The sequence below is a fragment of the Amphiura filiformis genome, chromosome 1 (assembly GCF_039555335.1).
Source record: "Amphiura filiformis chromosome 1, Afil_fr2py, whole genome shotgun sequence".
In the NCBI taxonomy this organism is placed as follows: Eukaryota; Metazoa; Echinodermata; class Ophiuroidea; order Amphilepidida; family Amphiuridae; genus Amphiura; species Amphiura filiformis.
In genome coordinates, this window is record NC_092628.1 from 51,370,822 (window position 1) to 51,388,903 (window position 18,082).

Below are 18,082 nucleotides of genomic sequence, written 5' to 3' on the forward strand. Positions count from 1 at the left end.
TAGTACATAATGGCGGAACCGTGCAAGTATAATTTGGTTCATCTCAAGTTTGGTAGTGACGTATGTGGCGATTTGTGACGTAATAATGACGTCACTACCAAACTTGAGGTGAACCAAATTATAGTGAATACAGCTTGACATTCTACAGACACATTATTCACCCCTTGCATGGTTTTGCCATGTTGGCGGAGAGCCTCAAACTGGCAACATACATGAAAGGAAGAATTATGTAACTTTACTGTAAATTACATAACTGTTGTATAATTGATTCAATTCCCATTCATGTATGTTGCCAGTTTGAGGCTCTACTCAAAACTTGATGATCATGCAAGGATCAAATACGAGATGAGTACATACTTGGTGTGGACCACCTTCCTCACATTGTGTGTTCAAGCTGGTATGCAGAGATGAATGTGGTAAACAGAGATGCCAGTTTCCAATTTTGACCAAATGTATTATTGTTATAAATCTTTGCCTCTTGGGCTCCATCAAGGTGCTGTCCCTGCCGGCTGCAGACCTTCAGCATAATTTTCATCACATCTACTGGCATTATGTAGTGCATGAGTTATAGGAAAAAAGGTCTGTAGGGAGGTTGTGCACATGTAAAGATGTCGTCACTTGTGCCATATTAAGTATAATCAAATTATCCATTGTTTTATTTCAGTTTTCATACATGATTACAGCCAATTTCTTACACATTTTATGCATTGACTATGTCGACTGCTCAATGCCAGAAGTGGGTAAGTGCAATAGCTGCCCTGTGAACACAGTATATTGTACTCGTCTAGTACACATGGCAGCCATTGCACTTACCCACTTCTGGCACTGCAGTCGATTTTAAGTTCCTCATCCACATTCTCCAAATATTTAGTACAAATTCATGATATCACAAATTGCTTATTGTGGTAATTTTGGTAAAAGTTGTCTTTTTTGGCAGTTATCTCTTCAATTATTTTTGTGTCAAATTTCTTAAAACTGTTGAAGAATTAAAGATAAATTATAGCCTTGTAAAGTAGGAATTGCTTAAGTACAAATCAGTGGTTAAAATAAACAAAGTTTACATCTCAGTACAAACCAATACTTGCCTGTTGTACTTTTATTCCAGTACTCCTTTTCAGGTAACAAGCCACCAGATAAAATTATTTGATCATTTGGATGTATTGCAAGATGGATAGGATTTTTGTTGATATCTGAGCTGTGTAGCAACCATATCAGAATCAGATTAGGGTGTCAAAGTGAAACTTACATGGTCCAAATTGACTCCTCCAGCAACTTGCTTGTGTTCTCATCTTGATGATTATCAACCTGACTATCTAACCACACCAAAGGTTTCAGGAGTAATAAGGCTGGTAAAGCTCAAGTCCGATAAGAATGGTTTGAGCACTTTCCCGGATATGACTGAGAGCTAATACCGTAAACGTTTGCCTAATGGCGCAACTGGGCTCCTTTGCCTTGGGGTAAATTTCATGTACAAATAGAGAGCTCCATCTAAAAATTCCAACAAGAATTAAGGGTATGTGCCCTTATTTGCAGGTGGGATTTTTATGGGAGGGCACCTTTAGTTTGTGTCTAAAGGTGAACATTTACTGTATACCGAGTCTTAATTCTGAACTTACTAATGCTATTAGAATGTAAATGTGTGAAAGAGGGAGAGGGTCCCAAAAATAAGTACACACACTTTTGCAACACAATACAAGGCAATAAATTCAATTTATTTGGATGCAATGCCATGACATGATTACATTATATAAACAATTGCATTTAAAAATTATATTCCAATCAAAATTCATGTAAGTACACAACACATAAATCCTATGATCTACATGTATAACCAATTCCAGCTCCAGTGACACCTTATTCAGTTTATTGGTCCTTTGGATGCATTGTAATAGCAATAGAGGTTATCCGTGTTCTATAAGCTGCATATCCTATCAACGACTGCTATACCTTGTTTAGGACTTTCAAAAGAAGTACCTGCATGTGCAACCATGAATGTTTCAAAATAGCCCGCCTAAGTCATGCAGGTTAACTCTGAGGTCGTGTATTGAATTGTTTTGAATAAGGAATACTACGGGAATCGGCGCCTTTTGTTAGAAGTCACACATGAGTAAAGTGGATAACCTCTATATAATGGCTGCATGTAGTGCTAGTTTTCATGCCCCTCCAGTTGGTCTAATCCTTCCCCCAGAACAATATGCATGAGGTGTCATGTCATTGGAATTGGAATCAGATGGACTTGTTGAACAAGTCATAATAACAATAGGTAATTATTAAAAAGCCTGTTACTGGGAAATAAATACAGTTTGCAAGGATTTTTAGTTTTAAGAATAGTTGCATTATTTAAAGAAAAAAAGAGTTGTACACTGAAATTAAAATTGGGTATTTTGTTCACAAGGTTCACATGATTTCCACTGCTTTTTATTAATTCAATTCTTTCTAAAATTACATGAACTTCGTAATAAAGTATATAATCCACATAGTAACCAAGAGTAACTAGTGAACACAATCATATGTGACATAATCAATGGAAATTACTTGAATGTTGAAAATATTCAATTTTGGGTGTTTTACATTAGTTACTGGCCCTTCAAAAATGCAAACTACATGTACATTGAACTTCCGGTTACCAAGTTATATGCAATTTATCAGTTACTGAAAACAATAAGAAGCACATTTCTTGCCAATAATTCAAAATCTATATTAGTGACATTAAAACTCATTCCCCTTGATTGCGTCACATAAATATCTGGACCAGAAATTCCAGAAACTGAAAAGAAGTGCTTTTGGATGTAAACATCAATAAAGACCACATTTATTTCACAACTGCCTCAATATTTGCCATCTCTAACAAGAACAGTGTATTTTTTGCAGATAAAATTGTTGCATTTTTATGGCATATTTTGTCCATACATATTGGTAGCTTATTTACATGGAAGCACATTTGGCATTGAAAATAAGTGTAACAACTACCACAGAATATAAAATCAAACTTGCTTCAGATGAATAATATTGAGAATGTTCTTACTGAAAATTATGGTTACTTCCGATGCACTTCCAGTTTCTACAATGTTGTGGTTCACACACTAGTTAAGGGATCTACAATGAGCGTTTATGGCGTTTCGACAGTATTTTTTGTGGGACATGAGAGCACCTCAGATGTATCGAATTGCATTCTGAATACTGAAGCATGTCTTTCTGATATCAAATAATTTTCATTTTTGAAATTCACGATATAATACAAATTTTATGACAAATTATTAAAATTTGATATTTTTCAAACTTTTGATATATAACAGTCCTCGAAATAAATTTTATAAATCTAATGATATATTCTTAAAGTGTATGTAGTTGGGAGGAAAAGCCGACGATCAATTGAAAATGTTGACCTTTTATATTGAAGATATGGATTTTTTCCCCAAAAATACCTTCTTTTTTTTGGTGTTTTGGGAAAAAAAATCCATATCTTCAATAATGAAAGGTCAAAATTTTCAATTGATCGTCGGCTTTTTCATCCCACCTACATACACTTTAAGTATAAATCATCAGATTTATAAAGTTTACTTCAAGTACTGTTAAATATCAAAATATCAATTTTAATGATTTGCCATAAAATGTGTATTACATTGCGAATCAGGACATTCTTCGTATTCAGAATGCAATTCGATATGTCTGATGTGCTCTAATGTCCCACAATAAATACTGTCCAAACGTTCATACCCCTTCCCTTAATCCAAGAGTATGATCAGGGTGTGTTAATTTCTGTCGAATTATTTCCACTTTGACAGACTACAAACTCCTATCAGATGCAATATTGACCCCCTGAGGATGCTTTCCTTACAGTCTTTCTGATTGGTTATTATGTGATATATTCATCTGAGTGACCAATGAAAATACAGCTTCTATATATTTAAGCTCAATCTTTAGTCCTACCAAATTCTTAATACCATGCTGCTGATTGGCTCAATAAATTATAATAGTCATTTTATAACCAATCGGCAGGTAGTGCTTATGAGGTTCAGCTATGATGTGCAACATATTTCTTTTCCGTTTTTGCATACCTGGATGATTGAGAATATACATAAGGGCTCATATTGAAATACCCTACCACGTTTTCACACAGAAAGAAGGCAGGATTCCCCTCGCTAAGCACGCGCCTCAGGAAAGCTCGGTCATAAAACGGATGGATTATATGCATCAGTGATACACCCTGCCCAGGATTTTAACAAAAGAAGGCTAGCACAGGAAAGCTGCAGGATGGCGCACACCTTCCTGTGTAAGGGAATTTCAATATGAGCCCTAAATATTTTCCCTTTTAAGTAATTTAATGGGTGGAAATCATCTCCAAATTAAACCTTAATAACATTAATGTCTCTGAAAATAAAATACATTATAAATATTCTTGATACACAAAAAATAACAAACTTAACAATATAAATGATTTCAGTTTATAAATGAAAATGGTACAAATGAATAAACTGGGTAAATATAACTATGTAACTACAAATTATCTCAATAATATAGGCCCTAAAAAGTTGATATTTGAAAAACTATTATATCCCAAAGAAGAAGAAAATTCTACTTGAGTAAGTTGAAAGGTCTGACTTTACATGAGGGTCAGAGTCAAGGTGGAAACAGTTCCTAAACTTAGCGCAACACCCAAATTAAAAACAAAGTGCTACATTCTCATTAGCAACAGCATGCTATGAGCACTGAGATGGAGAAAAAAAAAGCATCCCCAAATTATAATACATTCCACTTTCATTTTGGGTTACCTGTATTTATGAACATGTTACCTTTTTAATACAGGGGTGGTGCAAGTGCAAAAATGTCTACATGGTTGGTCAGACCGTTATTGGACAGTCCATAAGTTCAGTTATAACTAACATCACTGTATTCTGTATGATCGCCAAAGAACCAAATCTAAATAATTGTCCTAAAATACACAATTAGCATAAGGCCAAAAAAATAGTATGTCCCAAAGCTAGGCTCAAACTTAAATTCTTATATACATAATAAAATATTTGCACAATAGTGTTAAGGCCAAAAGAAAATAATGGTTTGTCTCAAAGCTCACGAGTTGTTTGAAAACAAATGCGAAATGTGATTTTTTTTTTTTTAATTTCCCGACTTTTTTCATGGTATTTGGAGAAAAAAATCTGATTTTCGCCGAATTTTTCTGGAAAAAGTAAATAAAAAAAAATTCCGCATTTGTTTTTTTCCAAATCTCATGATTTTACAAATGTGTGCGCGAGCTTTGAGACAAACCTTTTTATTTTTTTGGCCTAATCACACAATTTTTGTAAAAAAATGAGAGAAAAAATTAAATTTTATTTCTCCGACACAAATGCGACTGCAAATTGAATGCGTGAACAGCTTTGAGACCTACATTTATTTGCCTGATAATGAATTCACAACCCAGATTAGGGTTGGGTAACGTGGAAAGGGTCAATTGAAATATTATCCTGAAATAATTTCCTTACACATAGTACATTGGGCTATTCCACTTGAAACTCATACACTGCCTATGGAAGACATAGTCTCCCATGCAGGGAGTGTGAATTTCAAATGGGATTACCTGAATGGGTGACCACATTTGAAATCTACACCCCCTGTGTACGAGATTAAGGTTATGTCTTCCATAAGGGGTGTATGGATTTCAACTGGAATAGCCCATTTCATATTGCTTTGCCTTCCTTCATACATAAATATCTGTTACACACAATAATAAAGAAAGACTTTCATACATTAACCTAAGCACCTTCAAAATCAAATCAACCTATTTGATCATCAATTGAATACCTAAGTGGAAAAAGGGCCCAGCTCCACCATTTTACAAAAATGAGTTACACCCAGGATTTTTATTGCTAGCAGACAATAATTCTTCCTTGTGTGTGAAAAAAAAGGACTCAAATCTACTCTCTGAATAGTCTTCCAAGTACACTTAATCATGGTATCCTTGAAATATTATGGAGATGGAGTTGGGCCCTTCTTCCACTTTGGTATTCAATTATTAGGCACTGCTCTATAGATTCTGGAAGCTATGGCATAGTCACTAGAAAGGAAAAAGGTGGGAAAAGCTTACAGGTGATGTCTAATGGATGTATTTCTACAAGCATTTTAGCATGATAGTTTAAACTGCTCTTAGTTTCCCCAAAAGTGCAACATTTGTTAAAATGTGTTTATATAATTATTTCCCTAAAGTTTAAAGTGACTTTCAACCATCAAATTCAACTAACCTTGAGTTTATACATATTAATAGTAGATATTAGCATGTAGCATACATTTGACAAAACTGGCAGTAGACAGTAGAGCAAGGTTACGAAGGCAGCTTTCAAACACCAAGATGTTTTCTGAATATAATATAATATAATTGTCATTTAAACAATTTAGTAATTACTCTTGCCCTGTTCAGTCAGAAACATAATTATGGCCTCAAAATGATATAAATTAGGAAAGAAAGGATACAAATGTTCTTCATTCAAAATACTCCGATTTAAGATTACTGTGGTTTCCAGCCTCATCAAGCCATTTTGTAACGTCTCAATCGGTCATTCCATACACCCCTATGGAAGACATGACCTTACTCTTCCACACAGGGGGTGTCGATTTTGAATGGAGTCACCCATTCAGGTAACCCCATTTGAAATTTACACTCCCTCTAAGGGCCGGAAGATTAAGGTCATGTCTTCCATACAGGATGTGTGATTTCAACTGGAATAGCCCAAATGATATTGTACTATTCCTTGCATAGACGTCTAGTTGTAAATTTGGGTATTCTAAGTGAAAGCGCAATTTAAGGTACCCAATCATGCAATTAGCAAAATATATTGAAGATATCAGGGTAAGTTGGTATGGTGGCAGACACTTGTGATCCACAAGGTATATTGCTAATCGGGATCAATGGGCAAACGTGATGCATGCTGGGAATGAAAAGCGCTCAAAAGCTATAGAATTTGTCACCCGAGATTGCAAATTTGAACGCTTTTCCTTCCCAGCATGCATCACTTTTGCTTATCGATCGCTATCAGCAATATACCTTATAGCAACTGGCCCAAAATTTGAGCGCACAGGCTCAAAGTTGATAACAAAGCTTGTGCTCTGGTACATAGCTGATATGATTACAGTATGAAAACGTAGTCACACAGAAAAAGAAATCCTTTCTTGTCAAATTGTTAGCAAGTTACAGTAAGAGTCCCTTCCATCTATGCACTACACTGAGCTACATATGAGACTGATTACCGCTACATGGAATGTTCAAGACAGTACTGAATACATTGGTACATAATAATATAAACTCATGATAACATTCATGCAGAAGCATCTATTAATTGTTTAACCAATGTATATTATCATCTTTGGAACCAGTGTAACATCATCATGTATTGAATTGAGTATAAGGTAACTGTAAAACATAAACTGAGCTCAAAAAGAAACTTTTTACAACTTGTGAATCACAAGGTCATATCTTAAAATACTGTCAATCAAAATGAACCAAAATTACACACAGGATTACCTTAATACTCTACTCAAAACACATGTCAGTAACCAAGCAGTTGTCCAACTGACACAACAGCAAAATGCACTGTCATGGGACAGCTTCCTGGACTTCCTTCACTTTCACAGCCCAACATTTGGCACCCAGGACAAAAACTCTGTGAGAATGCACACAAGATCCTTGCACAGATGATAAAACGGCGCTGCTTTCTGCTTTTCATACACTTTTTTCATGAAACAGGGCTGGGCTGTGAATGTGGTCCAGGAAGCTGTCCCATGTCAGTGCACTTTGCTGTTGTGTCAGTTGGATAACTGCTTGGTTACTGACATGTGTTAAGAGTAGAGTATTGAAGTAAATCTGTGTGTAATTTTGGTTCAATTTGATGGACAGGATTTCAAGATATGACCTTGTGAAAAATTATAAGTTTCTTTTTGAGCTCAGTTTACCTAGCACCAGTTGTGCTTGACTGAATTTAAATAACTAGAAACCTACATCTGATTGATGGACATCTTGAGTTTGTACTTATCTATATACTTGAAATGTTTACCCTAAAAAACAACTTTAAACATTCCTTACATATAAAAATGAAAGCAACAAACTTCCCTTCAAAGGTTGTACATCATATAGATATAAGAAGCAGAAGTCCGAAACTTCTCCATGAATCATTTAAAACTTCTTCATGAATCAGTTAATATATAACTGACCTTTATGATCATTCAATTCTACCATGAAAAAAATGACACTTTTATATAAAAATAAATATCCTCTAACAGTACAGTACTCGTTATCATTTTTTCATGATAAATTGCATCCAATGTAAGCTCCATAAAATATACAGGGTGAGATAACTTAAGAATTCCCATCTTTGAAAAGAAATAGCATTCCTTTGATTGGTAATACTGTAAATAGGTAATATACAAGTACCACACTTTGTTTACAACTCATTTGAAATCAATCTAGGCTACTTCTTACAATTTCTTTTCAAAAAAGGTTGCCATTTTCCTCAACTCCATCCATTCAATAACCTCAATAACTTAATAATATCAATAACCCATATTCACATAAGTAGACCAATCTAGTCCGGGTCTACACTGGGTTAAGTCATTGAGGCTTCATTAGCTTTGATCAACTTGCAGAGAATGCCCCATAAATCTTCAAACATTTTGCCTTCTTTGTTGAGTAAGATTTGAACATGTCCCACCTCGCCAAACTACAATCCATTTTACCTTGAGGCTAATTAATATTAGCCCACTTAGTGAATATTAGCCAGTAGTTTCATACCAAATATTTTTGTAATAACAATTGCCATTATAATTGTTGCATAAAAAGTTTTAGCAATTACTCTCCGAGATGCAGATATAACCACATACACAACCAACATTGGCACATATCTACTGCAGTTTTAAAATAGCATTTTTGGGAGCATTACCCTTCCCCTTTTGAAGGTTCAAATGAGCTTTTATATGTGTGGTATGTAGGTAGCATACTGCTACTGCTGCTAGTCAAGACCAACACACTCATGAGCAATACAGCCACAAATCTACTGCAATTTACAATGGCAATAGGTTATACCACTATACCACTAAAATGCATGAAAATATGACAAGGAACTATTTGTTTGTAGGCCATCTAAAAAGGCTGCTTTAAAATCACTGAAACTGAAGTTATATAGCAAACAAATTGCATTTTGGGTTTTGATGCTTTGAAAGTATGTTTTTCTCTCATTATATGAATTTTTTGTCAAATTTTTGTTGAATAATTCATCCACACTGCATCAGTTTTCAGTGAACATTGTAAACATTCACCTTACCCAGGTGAAATTTTCAGCTTCAAGGGTGCACTACCATTTATGTGTTTATGGTTCAATGCATTAAAACAAGAAAAGTCTTCAAAACCTCTGTTAAGATTTTGGTCATTTGGCATCAAAATCATCTAGTTTCAGCTGGTGTTGGCTTTTAACTGTGACAGTTCTGAATAAGAGAAAATTCTGCACAAAATTAGCTATTTTTCCATTGAAAATTGTGTATATAGGCAATTAGTGGTATGTAACCAATATTGGAGGTCTGTACCTTAGTTGCTTATAGGCATAATGTTATACATATATCTACTGTTCAGCTTTCTTAGATGTATACATTAATAGCTGCATTTTCCAAAGAGTGTATCGATACTGTTGATATAGAGCAATACATCAAATGCTTTGTTTTATTTAATGGTGATTTGGTACATTCTGTGAGACAATTCCAATCTAATAGTATTCACTACTTCAGCTAATTTGGCTGCCATCTCATTTCAATTTTAATTTGTTTAGATTGCTGGACTCCAACCCCGGATAAAAAAAAAACTCCAAAAAGGCAGCTTGTTTCCACTGTGATCCATGGTTCATTTGAAATTGGGTAGATGAACCATCATGGTCAGTCCTGTAAAGAGGGCCATACCTGTTACATGTAGCTCACAGTCAGTTCCAAAAAGAGTAGAGTGCTAACCCCTGTATGTAGGACTACAACTAAAACCGTCATTTCAAGCAAGGAATGCTACTAAGATCATATTAGATCTTAATTTTTGACAAATGTTAGTGGACATACCCCATAAGTTACCAACCAAGACACTGAAATGTAGGGTGGTGAAAACCTTTTCACTGGAATTGTATAAAAATGCACCAAATTGTAGGGCTAATTCACTTTAATACATATTTTGCTGGATGGAGTATAGACCCTCTATAAAAATCATTTTGAGGAATAACATGATAAGAACAAGGACAAGAACAAAGCATCACTTCTTCTCAACTTCTATGATATTTTCAGGTTGGTACAGCTCGTTGCTTTTGATGTACTTGATGACTGGGTCAGGGACGATGTATCGGATGCTCTCGTTTCTTTTGATGGCTCGCCTGAGAGGGAGAGAAATGCCAAGATTAAATATTAAATTCACAGCATATATAATAGAAGAAGCAACATAGTAGAGGTTTCACCATTGTCTAAAAGCTGGTCAAATCAATAGATACAAGTTCTAAAGATTAATGAGCAAAGCAAAGTGCATTTTCACAAACAATATTCCGGATGTATCAGGCTTTTAAAGGCCATTGGTTAATCACTTGCTAGCATGATGCTAGGCGAGTGGTCGAATTTTCACAAATACCATTTATTTAGGTATAATCAGGGATGGTATAATCAAGTACAGCTTTGGTCTTAAAACGGTATTTAAGTTGAAATCCTCGTGAGGCGCGCTAAAATGTGTGACTTTCTCCGCTTGGAGAGGGCACAGAATCGATTATATGCTGAATTGGCTGATTCAATTGCTGATTTTGGAAGATTCGCAGCGAGTGATATTTAGTGTCTATGGCGAGTGGAAAATCGCTCGCTAGAAATTGAGTTTGGGCGAGCGGTGGCGAGCAAGAGCGATCGATCGCCTCAAACAGCAAGGCATGATGTATAGTGCCCCAATACCAGTACAATTCAAAAGCACAGCTTGCTCATTATTGTCATCAGTAAATTCAATGAATAGGATTGGATATGAATTTTAATTCTTCGGAGTTATAAGTTGTGCATCACACATATATGGGTGTGAAAACAAAAATGATAAACAATCACACTATAGTCCATATATCTACCTCGGGTCATCACCGGCACTAGCTTTGAAGCTCAGCGTGTTTTGTGTTAGCTTAGCGTTACTCGGTGCGTGTACATACTTTTAAGGGCACGATCACCGTGCCGCATATGTACACGCAAGAAACCACGCTAAGCCAACGCAGCACATGCTGGACTTCAAAGCTAGTGCAGGTGACTTGAGGCAGATGTATAGACAATAATCATAACATCAAGACTGTTGACCCATTGGTAAGGAGCAGAGACTTTGGCCCGTCTTCATGCTTGATGATCACCATTGCGAACTCGGAACTCAGAAGAACTAAACTTACTGTAGTAAAATATAACAGTTACCTGATTTTAGTAGAACTGATGTCATTATATATCCATTCCGTTACTATATCTATATTATTCTGAAATTAAAAACAATATAAAAACATGCAAGTTACAGGACAGCTCAACATAGCTTCACACAGCTCAACATGCAAGCAAATGGGTCTTATTCTACATTCCTGGAAAGTATGTTTTAAAATAATTTTACATGGTTTTAAGGCGTACTACACCCTTGATAAATTTGTGACTATTTTTGCATTGTTCTAAAAAAAAATAATAACACACCTTGGTAACAAAGTTATGTATAATATAGGGGCAAGGAATCCAGTTACTACACTGGAATATCAGTGACTCAATACAAGCGGTACGTTATTTATGATAAGAAAAGAGGTACCGATAGAATGTACCTCATTTCTTAACATATATAATGAACCAATTGTTTTGAATCACTGAAATTTCAGTGAATTAATTGGATTCCTTGCCCCTATAATATACATAACCTTTGTTACCAGTGTGTAGTTATTTTTTGAGAAAAATGCAAAATTAGTCACAAATTTTATCATGGGGTGTAATACCACCTTAAGATATTTAATTTAATTAACTTTTATTTTGATCAATTGGGAATATATAAAGACAATTGGTGCTACATCAAGTTGAAGATTAAGTGTCAAAACCATTTTTTTTACTAGAATTGTATTTTTCAAAGCCATTATCACTTACCTGGTATTTATACAACATATCCGACTCATAGATAAATTTCCGTGGGTCTGATCCAGATCTAGTCACTACCACAAGACCATGCTTGCCTACTATCGTCTCCATCTGAAAAGGAAATGCACAAAAACCTTATCAAAGTTTTTGTCAGAGAAGAACGGCACTTGTTTGCATTTTGAGAGCGTACAGAACGTAAACAAGGAAGTGGGGTTTTGATTGGTTGAATCAATCGTCTGACAATCATAGCAACAGACCGATAATCTGATTGGCCGATTGTGTGTCAAATCATTGGTCGGTGCAGATCGGCGCCCTTGAAGTGAACACAAAGCTCGACGTATGTCGCTCATTAACAGGGTGCTCGCGTGCAATCTGAGCAAGGGACTGCCATTCTTGTTCCTCTCTGTAGTGATTTATACTGTGCTATGGCAAATCACAGACCCTCTACAGATGGTCTGTGGCTAGACCAACACTGTGCTACACTAAAACACAGACCCTCTATTAGATGTGCATATCAAGGTAATTTGTAAAGCTTTACAGCTCCTATATTCTCCCACTTGTGAAAATCAGTGAAGAAATCTCTACCAATATCCATAAGTTGAATACCATTATCAGGGTCTTCCATCCATTTAAAACCTAGCCCCTTTACTTGGGTGGTATGAGTAGAGGGAGGCTATTTGCTGCCCACCCCTACATGTATGGTGCAGAAGTGGAGGCACGCTGTGTATTGAATTCTGTTGGATTTGCCAGTGTTAGGGCTCACACCTATGTTTCAGATGGACAAATGTCCTATACCTTAGTGGTTATGAAAGTAATGATCTTATTACATCACTCTATAGTGTGTCTCATCTCAAAGTTGAATTTTGCAGTGGCAGATTAGAATCAGTGTGTTTACGCTGTTGCGTCAGCAGCGTATGGACAAATCGGCCTTCTGTGTATACGCTCCGCTGGATTGGGTTAGCACACACAATTTGAATCTGCCACTACGAAATCCAACATGGTGTTACTCTCAACATGAGCTGAAACAGACTCTAAACACTTACATCTTCTTTAGCCCATAGATCTGGTACTGCAAAGGACTCTAGTAGATCAGCTCCACATAGAAGCTTTACTTGTACTCTGGTTTGGTTGGCATTGATATCATAGGCATCGTTGTCTGCTTCTTCTGTAACCAAAACAATACAGAAATTTTTAACTCAAGGATAAAACATGTACAACTGTCAAGCACCAAGTAAAACAAGGGCAACTCATAAAACTTATATGGGTATAGGTAGGCAAGGTATAAGTCATACTGGAACAATGCTCACATGCCCAAGTGCTATTTTTTTCTTTCCCTCAGCATAGGATGAACTCCTTATTATTAATTGCTTTGGGTTGTTACCTCCTGTTCAAGCGCATTTTATTTTCACAGCATGCCCGTACAAAGGAGTGCTTCTTGGTCAAAAAAGGTCAACATTTTGGGAATAAAGTCCAAATTTCACAAAATTGTCCCCTCCCCTTGGAAAAAAGGTCCACTTTTTCAAAATCAGCAGTTTTCAGCACCCCCCCAAAAAAAATCCTGCGTACGGACCTGCTTCCCAGCATAATGCTGGTATACCCATTTATATATGTATACTGAAATGCAGAGAGTCATTATAATAAGGGCCACGATTTGAACAACACAATATTTGGCACAGTTGGATTTGAACCAACACCCTTACAATTATGAACCTGTATAACTGTGCCAATGTGTTTTGAAAACAATTTTCCTGATCACTAAACTGGCTCAGACCCCATTGATTTGAGGCACAGCTAGTGTGGCAGCGTGAGGAGTCTCCTGATGGGGGAGCATCAGTTAAATTCAGTTCAGAGCAAGGAGGGGGGGGGGGAAGGGGGCAGCTGCCCCCACTGTAAGAAGTCTTCCCCCCTTGTCCCTCTGCGGAGGCTGGCCGCCCTGACATTAATGAATATTTGTCCTTTTTTGTATTTTTGGCAAATTTTTGACCATTTTCATCTAAGTTTTCCCCTAAAAAGTTGTCTTGCCCCCCCCCCCTTGCCCACCCTCTGAAAAAGTGCTGGCTATGCCACTGAGCACAATAAACACTTGCCATATTATATGCTTTCTCAAGCTTTTTATGTTTCTTGCTGTATCTTGTTCCCAAGGCTTCTATTACAAAGCAGTTGGTGCTTGTAAAATGTGCATTAAATTGCTTGGTATGCGAAGCAAAGGTAGTAAGATATTGAAGGAACATGTCAAATCCTTGGAGATTTTCACAATAATCAAATAAAAGACATTTTTAAGAGCATATCATATGAACCTTCTCTCGACTTCTCGTTTGAAACAAATTTGACTAAAAAGCTTTGTAACAAGTTAAAATGGTAACACACAACTATTTCCAAAGGTGGTGTAAATCAATATTTCATTTTCTAATGGGCTTAGCCAAAGGCTACTTCACTGAAACATGCATGAGTAAAATGATGAGCACACACAGATTTTCAAGAAACATTTACAAGCTAAACACAAATATGTCAATCACTGGAAATGTGAACTCAATCAAAAACAATCATATTCAGCTACATATATTATAATATCTTGAACAAGCTACTACTTAGCAATGCTGATTTTACTTAACTATAAAAATAAAAAGAAATGATTTTGCCTTACAAATCACAAAACCTTAAATATTTATGCAACAGAGTAAAGTTCAATCAGTACCTTAGGATATGGGTTGTCTATACTCTGATCAACACTAAAAAGGCAAGAGTTATGAGGCGTTTGATATTTTGCCTGCAATGAGGCTTTTGATATTTTGCCTGTAAAAGTACATCTACCTTCTGTGCATAGCTATCCATTTGCTACAATCTGGCATAAAGATGGAAGAAACTATTGCATTCTCTCTAATAAATGCCCCCAGGGTGTAACATTTTTGAAAGAGAGGAGGCATTTATTAGAAGTGAATTTTCAATGATAAAAAATTGGGGTGAAACTCTCCAAATACGACTTCCGGTTTAAATACAACATGGAGCGCCAGCATTACAGATATTAATATATAATTTGGTACTGATCACAGTATAGTGCTTCAGGGTTAAGGTTCAGATTAGGGTTCTTTTTGCTGTTGGAATTAGAATTAGTACCACTACTGGGGCTATGTTTCATCTACACACATTGAACTTGAATACAATTGTATCACCACTGCAATAGAATATGACATCAGTTACAAACTTTCAGCACATTACAGGAAAAAAGCATATGAATTATGGGACACTATATACATCAGCACTAACTCAGCATGCACAATACTAATGTACCATACCTGGTGCAAATTGGCCCCCAAAACAGGCCAGATGTGACACATTATGGAAGGCCCTCATGAAGTCTTGGAAAGACATATGAAGAATAAGATATACAAGATGTCAAGATATTCAAGATAATGACAATAATGAGGGAAATTCATAAGAAGGGAGTTAGAAGCAATAGGTGAGATAATGGGGATATCTGCACAGAACATCAGATCCAAATTAATCCACATTCAATGTGTACATGGCCATGGATCAATGTGTTGAATGAATCAATGTGTTGAATGGATCAATGTGTAGGAAGTACATACAGGTATAGATTCAAAGCCAATCATGGAAATATTGCTCTCAAAGTATTGCTCTCAAAAGAGAGATTAGAATTATTAGACTCTTCACAAATGATGAAATTATTAATTATTAAGTAATACATATTTATACTTTGGGTCTCCCTGTCAGTCCGAACTACCGTCAGTCCCTATTTTTAGGGTTAGGTTAAGGGCTAGGGTTAGGGCTAACCCTAAAAAATTCGGACTGACGGTGGTTCGGACTGACGGTAGTTCAAATTGACAGGGGGTGTACCCCATTACTTTTCATTGATGCTTAACCACCAATATTGTTCACGTGAATGTATAAGCCATAGTAAGGCACACATACTTCTTCCTTTAGAACTGAAGTATTTGATCTGAATAAACTCCACACAGAGAAACGGTACAATGTACATGTGCATTTCTTCTACAGAGTAATGGTATAGCAACATGTGACCTGATTATCGTTCTGTGCACTCCTTTATAAAATTAACCACATACTACATGTAAGAGCAAATGCTTCGTATACATCCATGAAACTGTTAATTAGTAGCTTATTGTGAAACAATTCTGACTCATCATTTAAGAACACAGTCTTAATTGTATTTATAACCTAAATAGCAGCGCAACTCTTTTGACACCAGCATCTCCTTCATTTTACATAGCCTGCATAGCAGCGAGTGAGAGTGTATTCAAGCCAGGCAGCCAGGGCGGAAATTGAAAGTGTAATTTACAAGATCTGCTGGCATTTTCTGCTTTATATGCTGGAGTTATTTGGAGTGTAAACAAAAGCAGGGTTTGCAGGGTACAATGACTGATCCATGTTAGTGGAACAAAACCAAGGCAATTTGTAAGCATACAGGGTGTATAATACAATTGAGATCTACGGGACCTCAGCCTACTTCACATGCTATCTAGTAGTACACATGATTGTAGTCTGACTCTAATTCTAACCATGAAGTGAAATTGCATCAACTAGCAACTACACTAGCTTTCAAAAAACAACGGTTCTTTCTTATTGATGCACACACCCTGTTACTGAGGCTTTGTATTCCCTTCATGAGCACTGCTCTGCGCCGAACGATGCTTTGATGCGTGATCAGCAAATCAGATTACTGGACTGTTGTGAGACGATTGAATCAGTCATTCAAAACCCCACTTCCATGTTTATGAAAGCTCATGTACGTATACACAAGCAAGCTATTTATATCAAGTTCCAATAGTACTCTATATACTGTGGTTCACCTCAAGTTCGGTAGTGTGTGGACAAACTACCCTTGTACGCATGCATGTTCGCTCTGCACGTTTACCTTTACGCGCATGGTTCACATCGAAAAACGCACCTACGTCACTACCTAACTTGAGGTGAACAAAAGTATACTACATCTTCCTACAAAAATAATATGTCATACACCCCTGAACACATACACACACAAAACTATAAACTCATAACTTGAACATTTTTACATATTATAACATTTTTTTCCCCAAGTCCAAGTTAACACTACAGGTAGAATTGCAAGATCATAGGCAGTGTCTTTTCCAATCCCTTTGAGACTAACAAATTACAATTTAAAATCATGGATCACTGCTGCTTCAACATTGGGAGGGAGCCTGGTGAATTATTGCTAAGTAAGGTTGGTATTACCTATGTGTGAGCATGACATTGTAGTAACTGGTGCAGTATTACCTCCTACACGTATGCTATGCCTTTAAATATTACAACATAATATACCGAGTGATTTTACTGATTATGCGATTATGTTATTCTCACCTACGTCCAATATTTAGAAGGGAAGGAAACAAAGTCATTCAACTCTACAATCATCATGTGATGCACTTAAATTCTTACCTAGTTAAATATTCAAGGAAAAACTATACAGCCATGCTCAAGCCATAAATATATTTTGATCCACCACCATTCATCGGTTTAATACAATAATTGTATGAACCCATGTTCAGACTGGTCAACCCTCACGCATTTTGCTTGTCTTACACATTTTACTTCATACTCCAGCTTTCTACAAAGCCATCAAAATCTCCAGCTTTACACTCACTAAATCTCATGCAATGACAAATGCTTTCTTGAACATCAAAACAATTTGCTTATAAATAGTTTATTAAACCCACATTTTGTCAAAATAGTACACCAAATGGCAGTAGCAGATCAAGCTGATGTTTTAGGGGGTGCCTTGTTTTTTGGCAAAATCAGCACACTTCTTACAATTTTTGGGTCCTAACAGCTCCCCCCTCCACCCCAAATTTTGACAACCCTGGATCCATGGCTGCCAAATGGCTCGCAAGTTTTTAAATTTTTTCAATATACAGTATGCGCTGCCCTTGACACTGACGCACCAAAGTTGCACCACAAATACTATTTT

General features: G+C 36.3%; 1 protein-coding gene across 3 annotated transcripts in view; it reads right to left on the reverse strand.

The window, feature by feature from the left end:
- Positions 1–7,983: 7,983 nt before the first annotated feature.
- The window catches only part of LOC140148578 (nicotinamide/nicotinic acid mononucleotide adenylyltransferase 1-like), a 65,381-nt gene continuing 55,282 nt past the window's right edge, over positions 7,984–18,082 (reverse strand). Inside the window, exons 5-9 of one of the 3 annotated variants that reach the window (XM_072170602.1) lie at positions 15,414–15,476; positions 13,164–13,285; positions 12,130–12,231; positions 11,431–11,489; positions 7,984–10,382 (exon numbers count right to left, since the gene is read on the reverse strand). In XM_072170602.1, the coding sequence (XP_072026703.1) occupies positions 10,265–10,382; positions 11,431–11,489; positions 12,130–12,231; positions 13,164–13,285; positions 15,414–15,476 (464 nt within the window). In that variant the 3' untranslated portion in view covers positions 7,984–10,264. The remainder of the gene's footprint in view (positions 10,383–11,430; positions 11,490–12,129; positions 12,232–13,163; positions 13,286–15,413; positions 15,477–18,082) is intronic. The other 2 variants (XM_072170588.1, XM_072170595.1) reach the window with 2 other exon arrangements.